The sequence below is a fragment of the Ceratocystis lukuohia genome (assembly GCF_044167205.1).
Source record: "Ceratocystis lukuohia strain C4212 chromosome Unknown Supercontig1_pilon, whole genome shotgun sequence".
NCBI classification, from domain to species: Eukaryota; Fungi; Ascomycota; class Sordariomycetes; order Microascales; family Ceratocystidaceae; genus Ceratocystis; species Ceratocystis lukuohia.
The window spans coordinates 4,872,979-4,889,728 of NW_027263520.1; the positions used below are offsets into that span (position 1 = coordinate 4,872,979).

General features: G+C 49.0%; 2 protein-coding genes across 2 annotated transcripts, besides 3 other annotated features; both read right to left on the reverse strand.

Annotated features, from left to right (window-relative positions):
• Positions 1–2,302: part of a sequence feature (Protein overlapping with rRNA (HOO65_011210, KAL2891852.1) was converted to a misc_feature.) that runs on past the window's edge.
• A 594-nt stretch (positions 2,303–2,896) lies between these two features.
• Positions 2,897–3,150: a sequence feature (Protein overlapping with rRNA (HOO65_011210, KAL2891852.1) was converted to a misc_feature.).
• A 379-nt stretch (positions 3,151–3,529) lies between these two features.
• Positions 3,530–3,991: a sequence feature (Protein overlapping with rRNA (HOO65_011210, KAL2891852.1) was converted to a misc_feature.).
• Positions 3,992–5,586: 1,595 nt separating this feature from the next.
• HOO65_011211 (cAMP-dependent protein kinase regulatory subunit) lies at positions 5,587–7,165 on the reverse strand (the record flags this gene model as incomplete). The annotated part of the gene is made up of 2 exons (XM_071005752.1): positions 5,587–6,270; positions 6,374–7,165. The coding sequence occupies 2 exons, from the start codon at positions 7,163–7,165 to the stop codon at positions 5,587–5,589; spliced, it is 1,476 nt and encodes a 491-aa protein (XP_070863032.1).
• Positions 7,166–13,083: 5,918 nt separating this feature from the next.
• HOO65_011212 (uncharacterized protein) lies at positions 13,084–14,301 on the reverse strand (the record flags this gene model as incomplete). Its single annotated transcript, XM_070999911.1, has 1 exon — positions 13,084–14,301. The coding sequence occupies one exon, from the start codon at positions 14,299–14,301 to the stop codon at positions 13,084–13,086; it is 1,218 nt and encodes a 405-aa protein (XP_070863033.1).
• Between the last annotated feature and the right edge of the window lie 2,449 nt (positions 14,302–16,750).

Below are 16,750 nucleotides of genomic sequence, written 5' to 3' on the forward strand. Positions count from 1 at the left end.
GACAGACGCATCCCCCTGCTGCAGAGACCCGACAAGACGAAAACCACCTGCACAGCCGAGTCAGTAGCGTTGCTCCTGGAGACACACACAAAGGAACACACAGAAAATGAGTGGTGTTTTCACGAACCTAACCCAGAGGCAAGTGAATGGCCATCCCTCACCCGAGAGGAAGTGAGAGATTCTCTGTGGAAACCTGCGAACACGGCCCCAGGAGCAGACCGCATCACAAACGAGGTTTGGAAAAGGGCATGGGAACCGCTAGGCAACATGATAACGAAGCTGTACAACCTCTGCTTGGAGAACGGAAACCACCCAAGCATCTTCAAAGAGGCAGACCTAGTAGCGATCCCGAAACCTGGACGACCACGCGACGAGCCCAGATCGTACCGACTCATATCACTCCTACCCACCCTGGGAAAAGGCATGGAGAGAGCCGTGGCGAGAAGGCTAGCAGAAGAGGCGGTCCAAAAAAGGATCATCCCAAGGAACTACATCTGCGCAGTACCGAAGAGGGCGGTCACGGACCTCCTCATCGAACTGCGCGGAAGGATAGAAGACGCACAGCTCTGGAAAAAAGTCACTTCGATCCTGACCTTCGACATCAAGGGCGCTTTCGACGCGGTTGAACCAGCGAGAATGGAACGACAGCTGTCGGAGAGCCGATGGCCGACCAAACTGTGTCGCTGGGTCAGAAGTTTCATGGAGGGAAGGACAGCACGCATGAGAACGGAAGAAGGCTGGACGACGAAGCGAGTAGGAGGCTCCCTCCCACAAGGCTCTCCAGTCTCGCCCATCCTATACATGCTCTTCATGGCTCCCATCTACAGGAGGATACCAAACCTCCTAGGATACGCAGACGATGGAGCACTGGTAGTTAGAGGCCAATCTTTCGAAGACAACTGCCAAAAAATCAAATCACTGATGGAAACAGTGATAGAATGGACGGCACAGAACGGGCTAGACCTTGACCCAGGAAAGTCGACACTCCTGCACATTAAAGGCAGGAGGAGGATCACTGAGAACCCATCTGTCACAATCGAAGGAATGGGAGAGGTGAAACCCACACCAGCAAAGGAACCAATGAGATGGTTGGGGCTTCACATCGACTCTAGCCTACTCTTCAAGGGCCACGTAGAGAGAACGGCAGCAAGCATCAACCGAGTAGCCAACGGCCTGAGATACCTGGCCGGATGCTACAAGGGAGCAGACACAACATGCATGCTGAACGCAGCCCGAGCGTGTGCGCTGAGCAAAGCCCTATTTGCATCGAGTACATGGATGGGAACTGAGACGACAAAAACAGCAACGGAAAAAGTTAACGTCGCAATCAGAAACTGCCTGAGGGCAGCACTGCCCATGTACTGCACGACACCAAAAGAGTGCCTGCACCACGCAGCAGGCCTCCCGCCGATCGAACTCCTGTGGGAGGACGAAAGGAGAAGGGAAGCCATACGCTGGCACACACTGGACATAGATCATACTCTGCGAGGAGGAGCACATAATCCAGTCGTGATGAGGCTACGAAGACTGCTTCCGGCGAGAATGGAAACACACATGACACTGAAACCGACAGTCGCAGGACCAAGCATGCCCCCTCGAAAGTGGCTCAGCAAAGAGAAAGAGGCTGAGAAACACAGAGAGGAGGTGGACATGGCCACTGTAGGAACACTCATAGCATACTCTGATGGCTCGAAAGACGCAAAGGGAAACACAGGAGCAGGTTGGGTCACCACCATGGACGGAACCACCCTGGAAACAGGACATAGTGCTCTGGGCAAATGGGTGGAGGTTGCAGACGCAGAAGCGTACGGGGCATGCGAAGCAGCCAAGCGGGCCGTGATGCACACAGACGCCGAGGAAATCTGGATATGTCTGGACAACCAAGGAGTAGTCGACCGACTGCGCAACCCGCAAAAGCGAAACAGTACCTCCCAGGACATCATCGACAGAACGAAACGGATCCTAAACACGTGGAAGAACAGAAAGGACAGGAGACGCGTCCAAGTGCTTTGGGTCCCAGGACATGTAGGCCTGGAGGGAAACGAACAAGCCGACGCTCAAGCCAAGCTCGGATGCCTCGGACACGTCCGCGAACCCCGCGTCAGTCTCGCAGGGGCAAAGAGGTGGAGGCGAAACCAACTGCGTGAGGAGTACGAGAAATGGTGGAAAGGGCAAAAAGGATATCGCCCATTACAGGACATTCCATGCAGCCCCCGTTTCGAACGCCGGGCTACAAAGGAGTGGACAGAACGGAACTGGGGCACATCCTGGCAGCCAGGACGGGACATGGAGACTTTGACCAGTACCATGACCGTTTCAATCACCAATGCCCACGCAAATGCATCCACTGCAAGCAGCTGAAAGAACGAGGACACATGTGGACGTGCAAGACTTTACCAAGGCCGTGGGGTCAGAGGTTCACGGACAAGCTACTGAAAAACACAAAGGCAACAAAGTACGTTGCTAGCGTGCTACACCGGAACCTAAAGCACCTACAGCATAGGTGAGGAAGGCAGTCCTCATGGATGCACACGGCGCGGATGCAATAGCCAAAAAAAAAAAAAAAAAGAAGGAGGAGGATGAACAAGGGGACGAGGGGGACGAGGGGGACGAGGAGGCCGGGGGACGAACGGAGGGGAGAGGGGAAGAGAGATGAGAGAGGGAGTGCTTTTTTAAAAAAAAAAAAAAAAAAAAAGAAGGAAAATAGAAGACAAGATCGGACGGAGATGTCGAAGGGACGCGGAAGAGAATTCGGAAGGTCCTTTCTCCCGACGCCCAGGGTCTACTAAAAATGCGGCAACCACCTCGCTGAACAGAGGACAAAACCGACGTACTCCGCCAGGGCCAATACCCAGGGCCGACAGCCGTTGGCTTCTTAGACTAGATCACTATATAGGTAGGGCGCCAAAAGCCAAAAAGAACCAGGTAACCAATCCTGGAAACACAACCACCCAACCAGCGGGGAAGCCCTTGGGGCAACGTCTTCCGGAGAAATCTCCTGGCCACAAGGCTGGACCCTCAAAAGTCATAGGAGTATTTCGAAGAGGACGAGTACCTGCAACTGCTGACTGCCCGGAGGAGGGGTCGGAAGACGACATCTTCCAACTCCCCTTCCGTCCAGAACATGCCGTCGTATTACCGGGAAAACTGGTAGGTAGACGCTAAATAGTACATACATACATACATACATACTAAGATCAAACGACGCCGGATTGGTTACCGGACAGAATTAACCCTTCTGCAGGGCTGACCACGGGTTTTGGACGAGAGAAGCTCGTATGCTCCCAAGCAAGCTTGTTACTCGTCTTCCGTCTGTAGTCGTCAGAAACAAAAAAAGGAAAAGAAAAAGAAAAAGAAAAAAAAAAAAAAAAAAAAAAAAAAAAAAAAAAAAGAACAGGAAGCAGAAAACATAAAACAGAAAACAAAATGAAAACCCCGTCTAAACGCCCCTCCTCCCTCCGTGCTAGCCCGTCCCCTGTCATGTGTCTACTCGACACGCCCTCCATTTAGGGTCTAGTTTTTCCGCTAGGTACTTACAGGACCTATCCTCTCTGAGGAGTTTCTTTACGAACCTCCCCGCCAGTCTCGTGGCGTTGCCTATGCACTCCCATGGGTGACTGAAATCCTTCGGTTTGCCGCAGTTTGGCACTTGGCACTTTGTCTCGGCGTCCTGGTGGTTGAACCTGGTGTGGTACTCCTCAAAGTCGCCGTGTTTGGAGCGCGCCGCCAAGATTCTCGCGACGGTGCCTCGGTTCAGCCCTCTCATCCAGTCCAGCTTATATGGCTTTGGGATTCCCAGCGCCCCTCCAAGGTGGTCGGTGTTTGGGCAGTTGTCTATCATCCAGTCCTTGAAGTCGGCCCTGAATGCATCGTTCTTCCAGCGTCTCGCCGCCGCCAGAGACATCGTCCTCTCTGGAATCTCCATGACGAAGTTCCCATTATAGACGCCGCTATCTTTCAACTTGGTATCACATACGGCCATAGCTTGTAGAAAGCACGGGATCCCGTCCGCTCTCCCCTAGTTAACCTACAAAGCGCTGGAATAGTAGTACGGTGGGTGACCACGTGCGAATCCCCAGTGTTGTATGTTTTTAGGTGTCTTTTTTTACGTCTCTCCATGGCGAAGTCCCTCTCATAGATGCCGTTCTCTTCTATCTTAGCATCACATACGACCATAGCTTGTAGAAAGCACGGGATCCCGTCCGCTCTCCCCTAGTTAACCTACAAAGCGCTGGAATAGTAGTACGGTGGGTGACCACGTGCGAATCCCCGGTGTTGTATGTCTTCTTTTTAGGCTTCTGCCGAAATCCCTTTTACCTGGTCCGCTCCTCTAAAGAAGTGGCCTCAATACGCTTTACGGCTAAAATACTACCTCAAAGACATGTGTAACCAGTAAAAGCCAAGGCTTCCGTCATAGTTATCGCTCCTTTGCTTTGCTTGGTTTGAATGAAGAACTGCGTATCAAGCCTCAAGAAGAAAGCTCTATATCAAATTACACCATGTCGTACGCTGGTTGTGTGATCCATGAACTCAATAGATTGAACAGGTGGTAATGTGCATTGGTATCTACATTTTGTAACAAGTTAAACTAGCCTCGGAACGCCATCATGTAACAGAAAGGAAAGAGAATAAAAACAAAGTAAAGAGACGCAAGGGAAGACTAAAAATGAAATGGAAAGCAGACCAAGCCATTGAAACGAATGTGTGTAAGTGGATGAACGACTTGGAGGATAGGTATGATAGAACAAAAAAGAGGGCAATCTCAAGAAAAAAAAAGCAAATCAAAATCAGAATAGAAATGAAAGATCGAAAAAAAAAAGGAGAAAAAAGAAAAGAAATCGAGTCAGAGATGCAGAAAGAGGAATAAACCACCCTAGAGAAAATATTCAGAGGCCAAAGTAATAAAGATGATGGCGTGTTCGCTTCTGGCTAGACGTATCCATGCGTTTCTTTTCTGGAAGTCATAGCACAGAAAGCCCGACTAAGAATCAAAAGATAAAAGAATGAGACAAAGAGAAGTAAAGTGTGGTCCATCGGAGCTGGACATGTCTAAATGGCGAAGCAGAAGAAAGTATAGGAAATCTGCGAGATAAGGAGTGCCAAGGCACCCGGCACCCGTATCCAAATATGGCGCCGTTGATAGGATCATGATCAATGATGAAAAGGCAATTTTTGCTGTAGAGCTGATCATGTGAAGGTTGCTAAGAAAAGATGCTAAAAGCTACTGCCTTTGCCCTTTTTTCGGTTGTTGTCACCTTCGGATGTGCTGTTATCAAGATACAGCTCAGTTCCGCGGGGCGTTTTGCGGCGGCGGCTTTCAGGGTGCGATACATCTCCCAGATTATCAGAAGGGCCGAAATCACGAACAACGTGATCGCTGCGTTCTATGGAATGCTGGTGCTTGGAGTAACTTCCATAAATGGAAGCTGCTGAGTGTGAACGGTTATGTGTGTGAGCAAGTGCCTCGTGAGGGGCAGGTGGGTTACTGAAACGTCTCTGAATCTCAGAATGAGATTGGAAGCGAGAAATATTGTTCAAAAAAGCAGAAGCAGCATCAGCATGTTTGGGAGAGACCGCGGTCTCGCTTCAATGCTTTTGGAGGGGGTCCATTTCCTCAACGCCAGAAGCAATACCCACGTATTGAGTGCGGCGCATAATGCCCTCAACAGGGCCAAGCAGGCGCTGGAAAGCGGACTTGCCAAGGCTTACAACCTTGGTGTTAGTACGAGCGACAACAGTAGCGGCACGGGGAGCATCATTAAGCAGCGCAAGCTCGCCAAAGAATTCGCCCTTCTTGTAGTTCTTGACGATGGTGTCTCCCTTAAGAGCATCAGCCTCACCAGACTCCACAATGTAGAACGTCTGTCCGACATCACCTTCGGTGATAATCGACTGACCAGCAGAGAATCTTTCCTGCTCAAGAGCATCGGCAATTTTAGAGCGCTCGTAGGGGGTGAGAGAAGAGAGCAAAGGTACCTCGCCGAGGAAAGTCTCGTACATGCGACGTTTCGAAAAGGTAGACTCCATCAATATGCGGCGGAAAGTGATACGGTCGAGAGCCCACAACAGACAGCCGGACTCGAGAGAGACAATAGTGGCAGCACGGGGTGCATTGTACATGAGAGCAAGCTCGCCGAAGGAACCACCAGGGCCAATCTCATTAACTTTGGTTCCCATTCCGTCCATTCCAGGCTGAAGGCTTCCTGTAGAGTTGACGTACACCGCAAAGTTGCCCTTCTCTACGACGTAGAAGAAATCGCCTGCGTCACCCTGGCTAATAACCTATACGTAGCAAAAAAAAGAAAAAAAAAGAGGTTAGCAAAAGCATCAAGTTGGCATGACTCTCCAATTATGATGGCATTTATCAACGAACCTTGATGTCCTTGGCAGGGATCGGCTTCTCCACTAGTGCACCGAGAATTTGGTTGCTTTGTTCATCGTCAAGATGGCTGAAAAGGAAGTTGTCTTGGATAGACTTTTTCAGGCGCTCCAGCTGTTCGGGTGTCTTTTTGTGGAAAGGAGGAGACCAGTTGTCCTCGGAGCCAGTCGAAGGCTTCAGAGACTCAGCAGAAACCGAGGTTCTGCGTCCGAGGTTATACTGAGAGGGGAGGCCGGAGCCCTTGTGAAGGTTGGACGAGTCGGGGCCATCAAAGGCTGCAAAGGGGCTACGGAAAGCACCACTAGCGCCAAGACTACGAATCGACGAGGCGGGAGGAGCACGAATGTCATCGGAAGCCTCCTCTTCAATCAACTGCATAGCGTTGTCATTGGATGAGCCGTAAGATGATGGCTCGAACTTGGGGGTAGAATCAAAGGGGTTTGCGCTGGTGGCAAAGGGGTTACTGAAGGTGTTGGACATTTTGTATGAGGCGAACGAGTCGAAAGATTCAGAGGTTATATCAGGGGTTCCAGAGCGAGGAGAGTTACGCGCAGAAATAGATCTAATGGAAGCGCGTTCAGCGGCAAGTCGAGCAGTGAAGAAATCGGCGCAGAATTGGACAACGTCAGTCGGATTGGAAGCCCAGAATTGGTTCTCAAGAGCCTGAATTTCTCGACGGTAAGCATCAGGAAGGATCATGGTGGGCGGGTCTAGTTTGCTGCAGCAGCGTGCCTGTGCCTGTGTGGTGTAATTTGGGGCGTTGAGAGCGGGTTTTGCAGTATGCATGTGTGCTATATCAGTGGGCGACCTGGTGGCCTTTTTGGCGTGGCAGCAGGGGTGGGGAGGGAGAAGGGTGCAGGAAATAATGAAATAAGGGTGCAGCTGAGGTGGCTGGCTGGCTGGCTATCCTGTTTATAACTGTCAAATCAGAAGCGCTTGCGTCTTTTTTTCAGGGCTTTTCGAAGCCTAGAAGATGCGACTTGGTTGAAAGGTGTGTCTTCTAGAAACAGTAAAGATGCAAGTTAAGTTCACAGTGGTGAGATAATGACCAGGAGAAAAGGGAAAAAAAAGATAAAGAGCAGAGAGCTCCAGAGACAAGATGAAAGTAAAGGAGCAGTTCAGTTCAGTTGATGGAGAAGGGAAATGACGACAGAAGACGAAGATAAAAAAAGAATAGAAAGGGAAGAACGTAAAGGCACGAGTGAAATCAAAGCAAAACAAGATGTGCTAGAAGTTGGGAGCTGAGGCGGGTGTAATTAACAGGAAAATGGACAAAGCGAAGAGAAACGATCTAGGACTAGGGCGACCAGGATGCTCTTGTGGGATGGTGCGGGCGACGATGATAGAGCCAGGGTACGTTTATGCTTGTTATTGACGAAGAAGTAAAGCAAAGTAAAACGAAGTGAGGTGGTAAAGTACGCCTAGGCCCAGTAAATGGTCTGACAGCGCTCGAGGAGACACAGCCAGGATAGGAGAAGAAGAGGACCAGATATATGAAAGCAAAGCATATGCCTACCAACCCACAAAGGAAGGGAGAGGAGGGTGCTCCTGATCACGCTTGATGCGCAGGGGGAAGGAAAGGGCTTAAAGGGAAATAGAGAAGGTTCAATGAGACAGTGAAAGGAACATCTGTTTAGAAGATTCCAATGGCGTGGACAGCTTGGGAATGGGAGAAGGGGTGAGGGGGTGTGATAAAAAAAGAACCCGTAGTATTAGTATATTGTCTGTGTGTTGTACATATCAACAAAGCGAGCTACGCATACACATGTGAATGATGCATACGGTTCATAGAGCCAGGCAGGCAGGCGTATGTAGACATGTCAAGCAAGTCGCAAGTACCAGGACAGGGAAAGATGATACATGCAACACGGCCCAGGTGGGTGTGATGTAGATGACCAAAAGAAGCAATGGCACAGTGTGCTGGGACAGGTGAGTTGCGCTTGCATCTCGAGTTGACTTGGGCAGCATAAGTGTATAGCTAGCCCAAGATGCAGAAATATAACAATAAACGATGCAAATATGAAGGTATGACGGTATGAACTGGAATTAAGCCAGGATAAGGCCAGCGTATTCAGACAAAACAGCACAACAAAGAAAAACAAGACCATGTATGGGGAGCTTGTCTACAGTGCTGGGACAAAGCTAGACTATAGCAACCCAGAGTAGCATAGTAGGCTGGGCACTCAAACGCCGGATTGTCATGTAGAAGTGCGGATGGTGTTTGGAACATGGTGTTTAGGCAACACCGAACAGCAAGAAAAGAGGGGTGTGTACGGACGATAGAGAGGGCAGATAGAATCCGAGGCTTTACCAAACTAAGAGCAGCGCAAGCCACAGAATCAAGGGAGCTCGTTCACAGGTGAGGTAATAGACATCCCAGGCCAGGACAGCAAGAACAGGGCCCCGCAGACAAACCAAGTAGATGGCAGGACAGTGTAGAGTAGAGCAAGTGAAAAATGGTAAAGAAAACGAGATCGGAGATGGCGACCGCGACAAGCAAGCAGCGAGCAGGGGCCTGAGGCACAAGGCTTACCTTGTTTGTCAATGCAGCGTGATGCAATGGGCCAGAGCAAAGAGTATGGAGGCGGCAAATGACTGATCAGTATGCGCAAACTAATATAAACGAAATGCTAGAAATATATAGAACAAAAAATCCCCAAAAGTTAGAAAAAAAAAGAGATTTTTGTCTGAGATTGAATGGCGCAAATATTAGAAAAAAGAGAGACGAGGTTGTGGAGAAAGAAGGAAAGAAGGGAGGAAGAGAAGAGAAGAAAAGAGGAACAGAGAAAAGGCTTAAGCTGAAAGCTGCAGGGAGGAAACCCACAACGAGAAAGGACAAAAAGGCAAGAGCAAACAGGGAAATTGGAGACAAATTTCCTTTTTTTCTTGTGCTTTCCTTCTTTTGTGGCTCTAATGGAAAGAGTTGTGGAACAGAAGGAGAATGAAGCAGTATCTCTATGCTATCATAGGCAACAGTGCAGCTGCAGGTCAAGAGATCCAGAAAAGATAAGATGCTTTGTTACCAGCATCCTGTCCAGTAGAAACAGGGTATCGATCGTTTGTGCAGGACAGAGCCAAAGAAAAAAAAAAGAAGAAAAAAGGATAAAAGATAAAAGAAGGCAAAAACCGTCGCACAGTAGCTCTAGGTGGGGCGAGCAGTATAGCAAGAACGAGGGGAAAAGGAAACGGCGGGAAGGCGAGCAAACGGCTGATTATGGATCAAACGGAACAAAGAAGACGGGGCTAGACCAAGAATGTGGGCCGGGCGCCAGGTGAGATGGATGAAGCAAAGGGAAAGAGGTAGATACCAAGGTTTTTTAGGACAAGGGCAGGGAAGGAACAGCGAAGAGATAGGAGGTTCAGAGCGACGAAGGATACATGCATGTGTGTATAGTGTAAGGTGTAAGTACATAACACATGCATACACACACAAACATGTGTATGTAATAACAGAGCCTTCAAAGCGCAGATTTGCACATGGAAAGCGAGCGCCAGATCGGCAAGAAGCTGATTTGGGCCTTTCTTTCCTGGTCAATTGAAGAAACCGGGAAAGAGAAAAATGGAACGCACGCACCCACAATAGCTCGGAAATATATCGCAATTACGAAACTGACACACAGCAAGCCGCTAGGTGAGAATGTAGGAAACGAGGAGAAGACGAAGCCTGAACAAAATGGGAGACAAAAAGTATAGGACAGAATACTTCCAAGAATAGCCCAGACAGCAGCAGCAGCAGCATATGAAGATGGAGGAGGGGTGGCCGTCGTTCTTACCTGATCGCACATACGTACGTACCGTACCTTCCACAACGCCGCTATTCTTCTTGTGGAAGTGTTACTCTAGAGCTTTTCTTAGTTCCTTCCCTGATGCCCATCAGCCATCAGAACATCAAAGGAGGGGGAAGGAGCTTGTGGCCAAACAAGCAAAATCGCGTCAGAACCATGGGCCGTAAGTCTGTGGCCAGAGACGCCAGCATGACGGCCATGAGGATGCTCAGGTACTTTTGGCTAGCTGTCGTAGCACCTCCGAATGCAGCTGGCAAAGCACTAATAGTGCATTCATACTACAGTGCCGAAAGCTTCTAGAAGGTTGAAGGTTATGCAATGTGCAGTTTGTGGCCCGTGCGTCCATCGGACTTTGGTTCTTGGGTTCTTGTTTCTACGAGAGCTTCAATTGCAGAAAAATTAATGAAAATTAATGAAATCAATTTTATGTATTTTGAATATCCACACCACTAGGAAGATAAAAACTAATTATTCATACTCTTCCTTGCCTTTTGTTTTTCTGTGTGCAAGCTGCTTTTTAGGTGACCTTGTCTTGGCTGCTTCAATAGATGTGCACAAAAATAAAATAAGACAATACTCCAGCGACTGTTCTTGCCTCATCGGTGACGCCGCGATCAATAAGACAAAAGGAAGAACAGTGACAAAAAAGGCCAACAAAAAGAAGCCGAAAGCGAACACTGGCAGAAGGAATCAAAAGACGTGCATACAAACAGACTTACAGTAGGATAATAGCCCAACTCCGGCCGTTGCCAGCACAAAAAGGAAGTCAACAAAAGCTGTGGTCAGGTGCAGGCTCACCCTGTGTCGTCCCTCCCCGTCCAGTAGCGGTTCTAGGTTCATCCCCAACACGCTTCCACCGGTGATGACTCAGCAGTTTACTGCAGCTGGGCGATGCAGTTCTAGAATTGTGGGGATTGCAGGCTGGCCCACCCTCAGCCCTCTATCCTCTCTCTTTGCCCTGTCTTCTCTGTCTAAATCTTCCAGCGATCATGCTTCCTTGTTCTTGCGTCCCCAATCGTAAAGCCCCTACCAATACTCAAAGTGCTTGCATCTCGATATATGGCGCTCTGTGGCTTGTGTTCTTCAAAGCTAGCGTAGCCTTTGTATCTATCCTTCTGTCTCCCCATCAACACCATAAGAAGAGAGACTTGGTTGAGGGAAGGGAAACATCATGGCTCTTGCACTCTGTTTCTCCTGTGTCTCGCTATCCCCCGCCTCCAGCTCTTTGTTTCATCCACAGACTCTGCCAAACCGTTACAACTACAGGCTGCTAGCGCTCTACACGCTTCTGTGGTCTTTATAGACAGGTACTTTGTTGATATAGCTTGGTCATGCTAGTATGGCGTTGTTGCTTTGCCTGTGCTGGCCTGTGCCTTGCCGCGATATAATGACTTCCAGCCATTCAGCCTCGCTTGCCCTCTTTCTGCTCTCCTAGAACCCTAGCTATGGGCTGAATGACCATCTGTGGCTTTTACGCTTCCCTTCCTCTCTTAAACTGGCTTGAAGTGACTACAGGGCACAAAAGGAAGCCGATCACATCGACCTTGCAATCTCGCCTGTTATGCCTGCTGTGTGCGGTGATGATCGTAACCGCTAGCGCTACCCAATTACTGCTAGGGGGGAGGGGGGTATTCTGCATAAGTAGTACTACAACACTGCACCATTGCACACTCTCTAGCGACAGCCACATCTAAAAATTCGTCACAGAGCATCACAGGACTACAACTTAGCAACGCCAACCGGCATTTCGCCTTGCCCGATGGGGTCTGCTCTCGGCGATATGCAGTACCACCTTTTGGTCCCGTATGACACAGTCAGTCTGCGCCCACCCATCACATCACAGTGCCATTGTTGTCTTGCCCTGTTCTTTTCTGCCTTATCCCGCCTGCCATTGTTCTGTCCTTCGCATTCTTTTGTTCCCACTACCTACCTACGACCATTTCCGCATTGCTCCCCTTTTCCTCTACTCTTCCTCGTAGTGTGTTCCCTCTCTTGCCATCCATATGTGTCAAGCTTCTTGTTCCCCTTTAGCAAAGGCTTTGTAGATTCTCACATGACTCTATGTTTATCTGCGGACTAGGCTCAGCGCTGATGCACCCAAGGCTAAATCATCTCACTTGATGTCTCCTAACGCGTCAGTCCTTCCTTTCTCTTCCTTTCTCTTCCTTTCTCTACCGCTTCCATTATTACTGTTGTTATTATGGCTAGCTGCGTTCGTTCCGCTGCCTCCATCTTCAACGGTAATATGCCATCATTCTATCCTCCCTTGTGTGCTAGTGTTGTTGCATGTTGCATGAGAATCGTTCAACTTCTCTCACATCCCTTTTCCCTATCCCTTGCGTCCCTTTTCCCTTCCTTCTTTCATCTTCTATCTCTTCTTTCTACCTTCCTTTATTCTTCCCTTGCTATCAATCAACGTGAACGTAGCATTCCATCATTCCAGCCAAGACCAAAAGCCCAGAGACAATCGCCCCTTTCCTTTCTCTCTTTTCCCCCCTTCCTTGACTCCATCTACCATTGGGTTGCATACAGATGGATCTGTCATTGTTATTGTTACATTCCGCTAGGTTAATTGGTTCTAGATGCCATAAGCCCTGCCTAGACTGAGAAATATCAAATTACGTTGAATCGTCAGGGTCAGTATCTATTTGACAACCCCTATTTAACACGTCTGTAATGACGACACTGACTACTATCTTGAGCTTTGTGTGATCGGGACGTTTCCACCAAAGTTTAAAGATGCCGTGAATGATGGAGGATATTATTAACTGAACACCACGAGCTACGCGGTGGGGAATAGACTTTCTTTTGCCTTTTTGCTTTCTTTTTTCTTCATCGTGCCCTTCCATGGCCGATCTCGGGTGCTATGTCGTTTGCGCTTAAAAGCTCTGTCTTCGTATGCTATCCAGCAATTTGTAGTCAGTATTTTGTCTCTAAGTAAAAATCTAGAAGAGATAGGGGGCTCAAGTAGGCGTACGTTCGGATGCGGTGTTGCGTTTCTAATAGGTCCTTTTGCTGTTGAGGAGCCTGCTTGTAGCCACGATTCTTTACTCGATGGTTTTGATGGCCATGGTGGCTAGACGGGTAGCGTGAGGGTGGCACATCACGGCCGGATAGACGGTAGCGGTACGTATAGTGATTTGAACGGGGCTTGTGAGGTAGGTTAGGCGTTTGATTGCGGCTGCTAGATAGTGCCGAGGTAGTTTGCAAGGAGAGGCACGGGGTATGAGACGTTGTACTGCGTGGTGCAGGCCCTAGAGCAGTCTGATTGGCATCTAGATACGAATAATTGCCGTGCGAGGGCAAAACAGATGTAGTAGGATGGTTTGAAAAGCGATTGGCTGCAGGATAGTAAGACCCGGAGTGAGACTGTCCTGGGTGAAGCCAAGAGGAAACATGGGGGCGAGGCCTTGAAGCCCCCCAACCTTGCTTGGCCGGTAGTCGCTTATGTTCATTTACTGAAATAGGTCCCCAGCCCTTGAAGGTATGGAAGTGAATGGGCTGATTACGTTGCACACACTCTCGCGGAACTTGCGATGTACCGCACATAACCATACATCGAGGCCCTTCTGTGTTGCTTGGCTGATGATCATAGGGCTGGATCATCTCGTCGATGATTCGAGCAATCTTGCCGTTGGCGCGCCGAGTCTCGAGTCCACGTAAGGCAGCCTTTCGCTTGAAATTTGTGAGCTTGGATGAGACGTGGATATAGTGCGATCCGGCATCGAGAACTAGCTTTTCCGACCATTGGATATAGGCGTGACTGTTCAAGATGATAAGCTCTCGGATCCAGGTCTCGACCACACGCTCCCAGCTTCCGCTTTTCATCTGAAAGAGGGGTAGTCGGAGATAGACAGCATGGTTGACAAAGTACTTGGCCATGGGCATGTCTGAGTGGCCGGCTGACTGGGGCTTTGACTCGGCTGGAAAGATCGATGGTGCTCGAGAATCTGCATGTGAGCTGCGGCGTTTCATGGGGTTATCAGAGGTAGAAATAGTGGCAGGAATAGATATCGGCACGAATGGAGAATCAGCCAAGAGCTGCTGGATGAAGCTGATGTTGGAGACATTTAGGGCCAGATCTAGAGCAAACAGAGAATTGACAGGGCAGATGTTAGGGCCGGAATAGAGCGACATTTTGCCGCAATGTCTTATAGATGATAGCTCGCACCGGAAAGCAAAGGATATTCGGATGCTGTGAAGAGGGACCGGTGGGAAAGATGTTGAAGTCCAGTATGAAGAATAGAAGAGTCTTCTACTCGATTTCTGGTTGCTCGGGAGAAGCCAAAACGTGTTTTCTTTCAATCGTCAATATGAAACAGCATAGTCAGTAGAAGACATGCGCACACAAACATGTAATGCAACTGGACTGGCCTATCTACCGTGCCCTCTTTGCCCAAGTTTTAATATGTATGTCTTTTGCACAATACTGCGGCCCCGACGTGATTGGAACGGAGGTATGCCGGCGGCGTATCGCAATGCGAAACAGCGCCGGCAATTCAGGAATCGGAGACCAGTAAAAGAAAATACCGCTTGGGCTTTTATGTCTAGACCTTTCAAGTACCAATGACGCTGGCTACGGGCCAACACTGAAAGATGGTGCGGGCCCTTGCCGCCAACTAAGCCACAGCCATATACATATCATATCAGACATACATCATAGAAGCCCCCGCCTTACACAGGACGAGAATGAAGACAGGCAGAGAGAAGGACAACCCCGAAGGCGACAAAGACATGAACAACACATAGATAGAGACGTAGAAAGATGCACTCTCAGACCTGTGTTATGAGTTCGCGCGAGAGAGCAAGAAACGGTGCGTGTTTTTCTCTTTGATGCGCAAGATCACGTGCTAGTACTAACAGCAATACATAGAGTGAGTAGTGGTACAAATATGTTTAATGTGGAGAGAATGCTGTTGTGGCCGCAATTTCCTAATCGGGAAGACATCCCGCCCTCAGTCTTCGAATATGGAGTGGTGGCAACGTTGGTTGCATACAAAGAATCTTGTGGCCCTGCTATAAATGAGGTTGCACAGATAAAACTGGCCCAATCAAAGCGAGTATAATACTGGGGAGCTTGGGGTGGGGGTTCCATCCCTTATGCTCATGCCGGCAGCTGGCCTGCTAGTAATTGACAGCTGGCATGATCAAGTCAAAGGGGCCTGACCTACAGTTTGAAGAGCAAGATTTTAGTTTCGGAGTATTTCCATTGTTTGAGTGGGCTCATGGTAGTTGAGGGTGCGTGCGTGCGTACGTTCCTGTTTGTGACTGCGGATTGGGGGTAGATTGGGGGAGAGGGGAGAAAAGTGATAGGGGAGAGAGGGGATCATGCAGGCTTCCGTCGGTACTTGACGACTTGAGGCTAAGCTTAAGAGCCATGGGCTGCTGGTCTGGTTTCATCAAAGTTATGACAGTGTGTTTTTTGTCTTATTGACAACGATAGCCAAATGAGAGGACGGGAGATGGGGCGGGGCTCTGCCTTTTGTTATTGTGTGTCCGCGGGGAACCCGGGAAGTCTACATGTTTTGGATGGAATTGGGGTTTGGCCCAGGCACAAGTGCAAATCTAGCCGAAGGGCGCGGAGCTGAGAAGAAAAAGGGGAGTACTTGTCGACTAAACGCAATAAAGGAGCAATGGCGAAAGCAAGCAGGAGAGCCAGAGCACATATTAGTAGAGGAGGCTCAGATCCAAACCTTCGATTTTCTCGTATGTGCCAAGCCAAGCAAATGTCTTCAAACCCGCTTGAGGATCGTCGGCAGAACATGGATGACAACATGAAGGCTGTGCTAGTGGAAGCAATGGGCTCTACCACGCGGCGGATGTGTGGTATGCACATACGTACATACATGAAATGTGAGATGAGTGGTGTGTTGCAAGTCTTCGATGGGCGCAGATGAAATACACGGTGCGAAGAACGGCGAAGCGGTTAGGTACGGTGAAGCAGCAGTTGAAGCAGCAGGCGAGTCGTTGGCCCAGGCTTCTTTTGGTCTCGTTTTTTTCGCTCTTCTGTAGGCTGGTTGGCTTCCCGGATACAAGCAACGCAAAAGGCCGACTGGGCTGGCGGATAGCGGATCGATGACGTACACTGTAGCGCACTGTACGGGGGCTTTTACTAAGGGACAAGTTGGTTGGTATTGGCAGCTTCTTGCAGCTTTTCCATTAACTCTTTTATTTTTATTGATTTAATTCTTTCAACACAACTCACACCCAACCAACACTCACAGTCTTCTTTTTGCTCTATTTTTTGCTCGCTTCATCTTGCGATTCTTCCTCTCTCGCCCTCGGTCTGTCACGCATTTTTCTTCTTCTTTTCTTCACTCCCAAAAATATTCTTTTTTTCCTCGCTCTCGTTAAACAAAAAAGAACAGCGAACATCCTTGTCCTCACCGTCTGTCTCCTTCGTTGTCTGGCTTTCCCTTCCTATTTCTCGCCTTTTTCCACTGTTCTTTTTCTTCTTCGCTGTATTATTTTTGGAGCTGGAATCTACACGCAACAGCTGACTCTAACTCTTTCGGCTTTTTTTCTTCTTTTTTTTCTCTGTCTCTTTGGGCCTTGCGTTCGTTCATCTTCTTTTCGCCTTCCTACA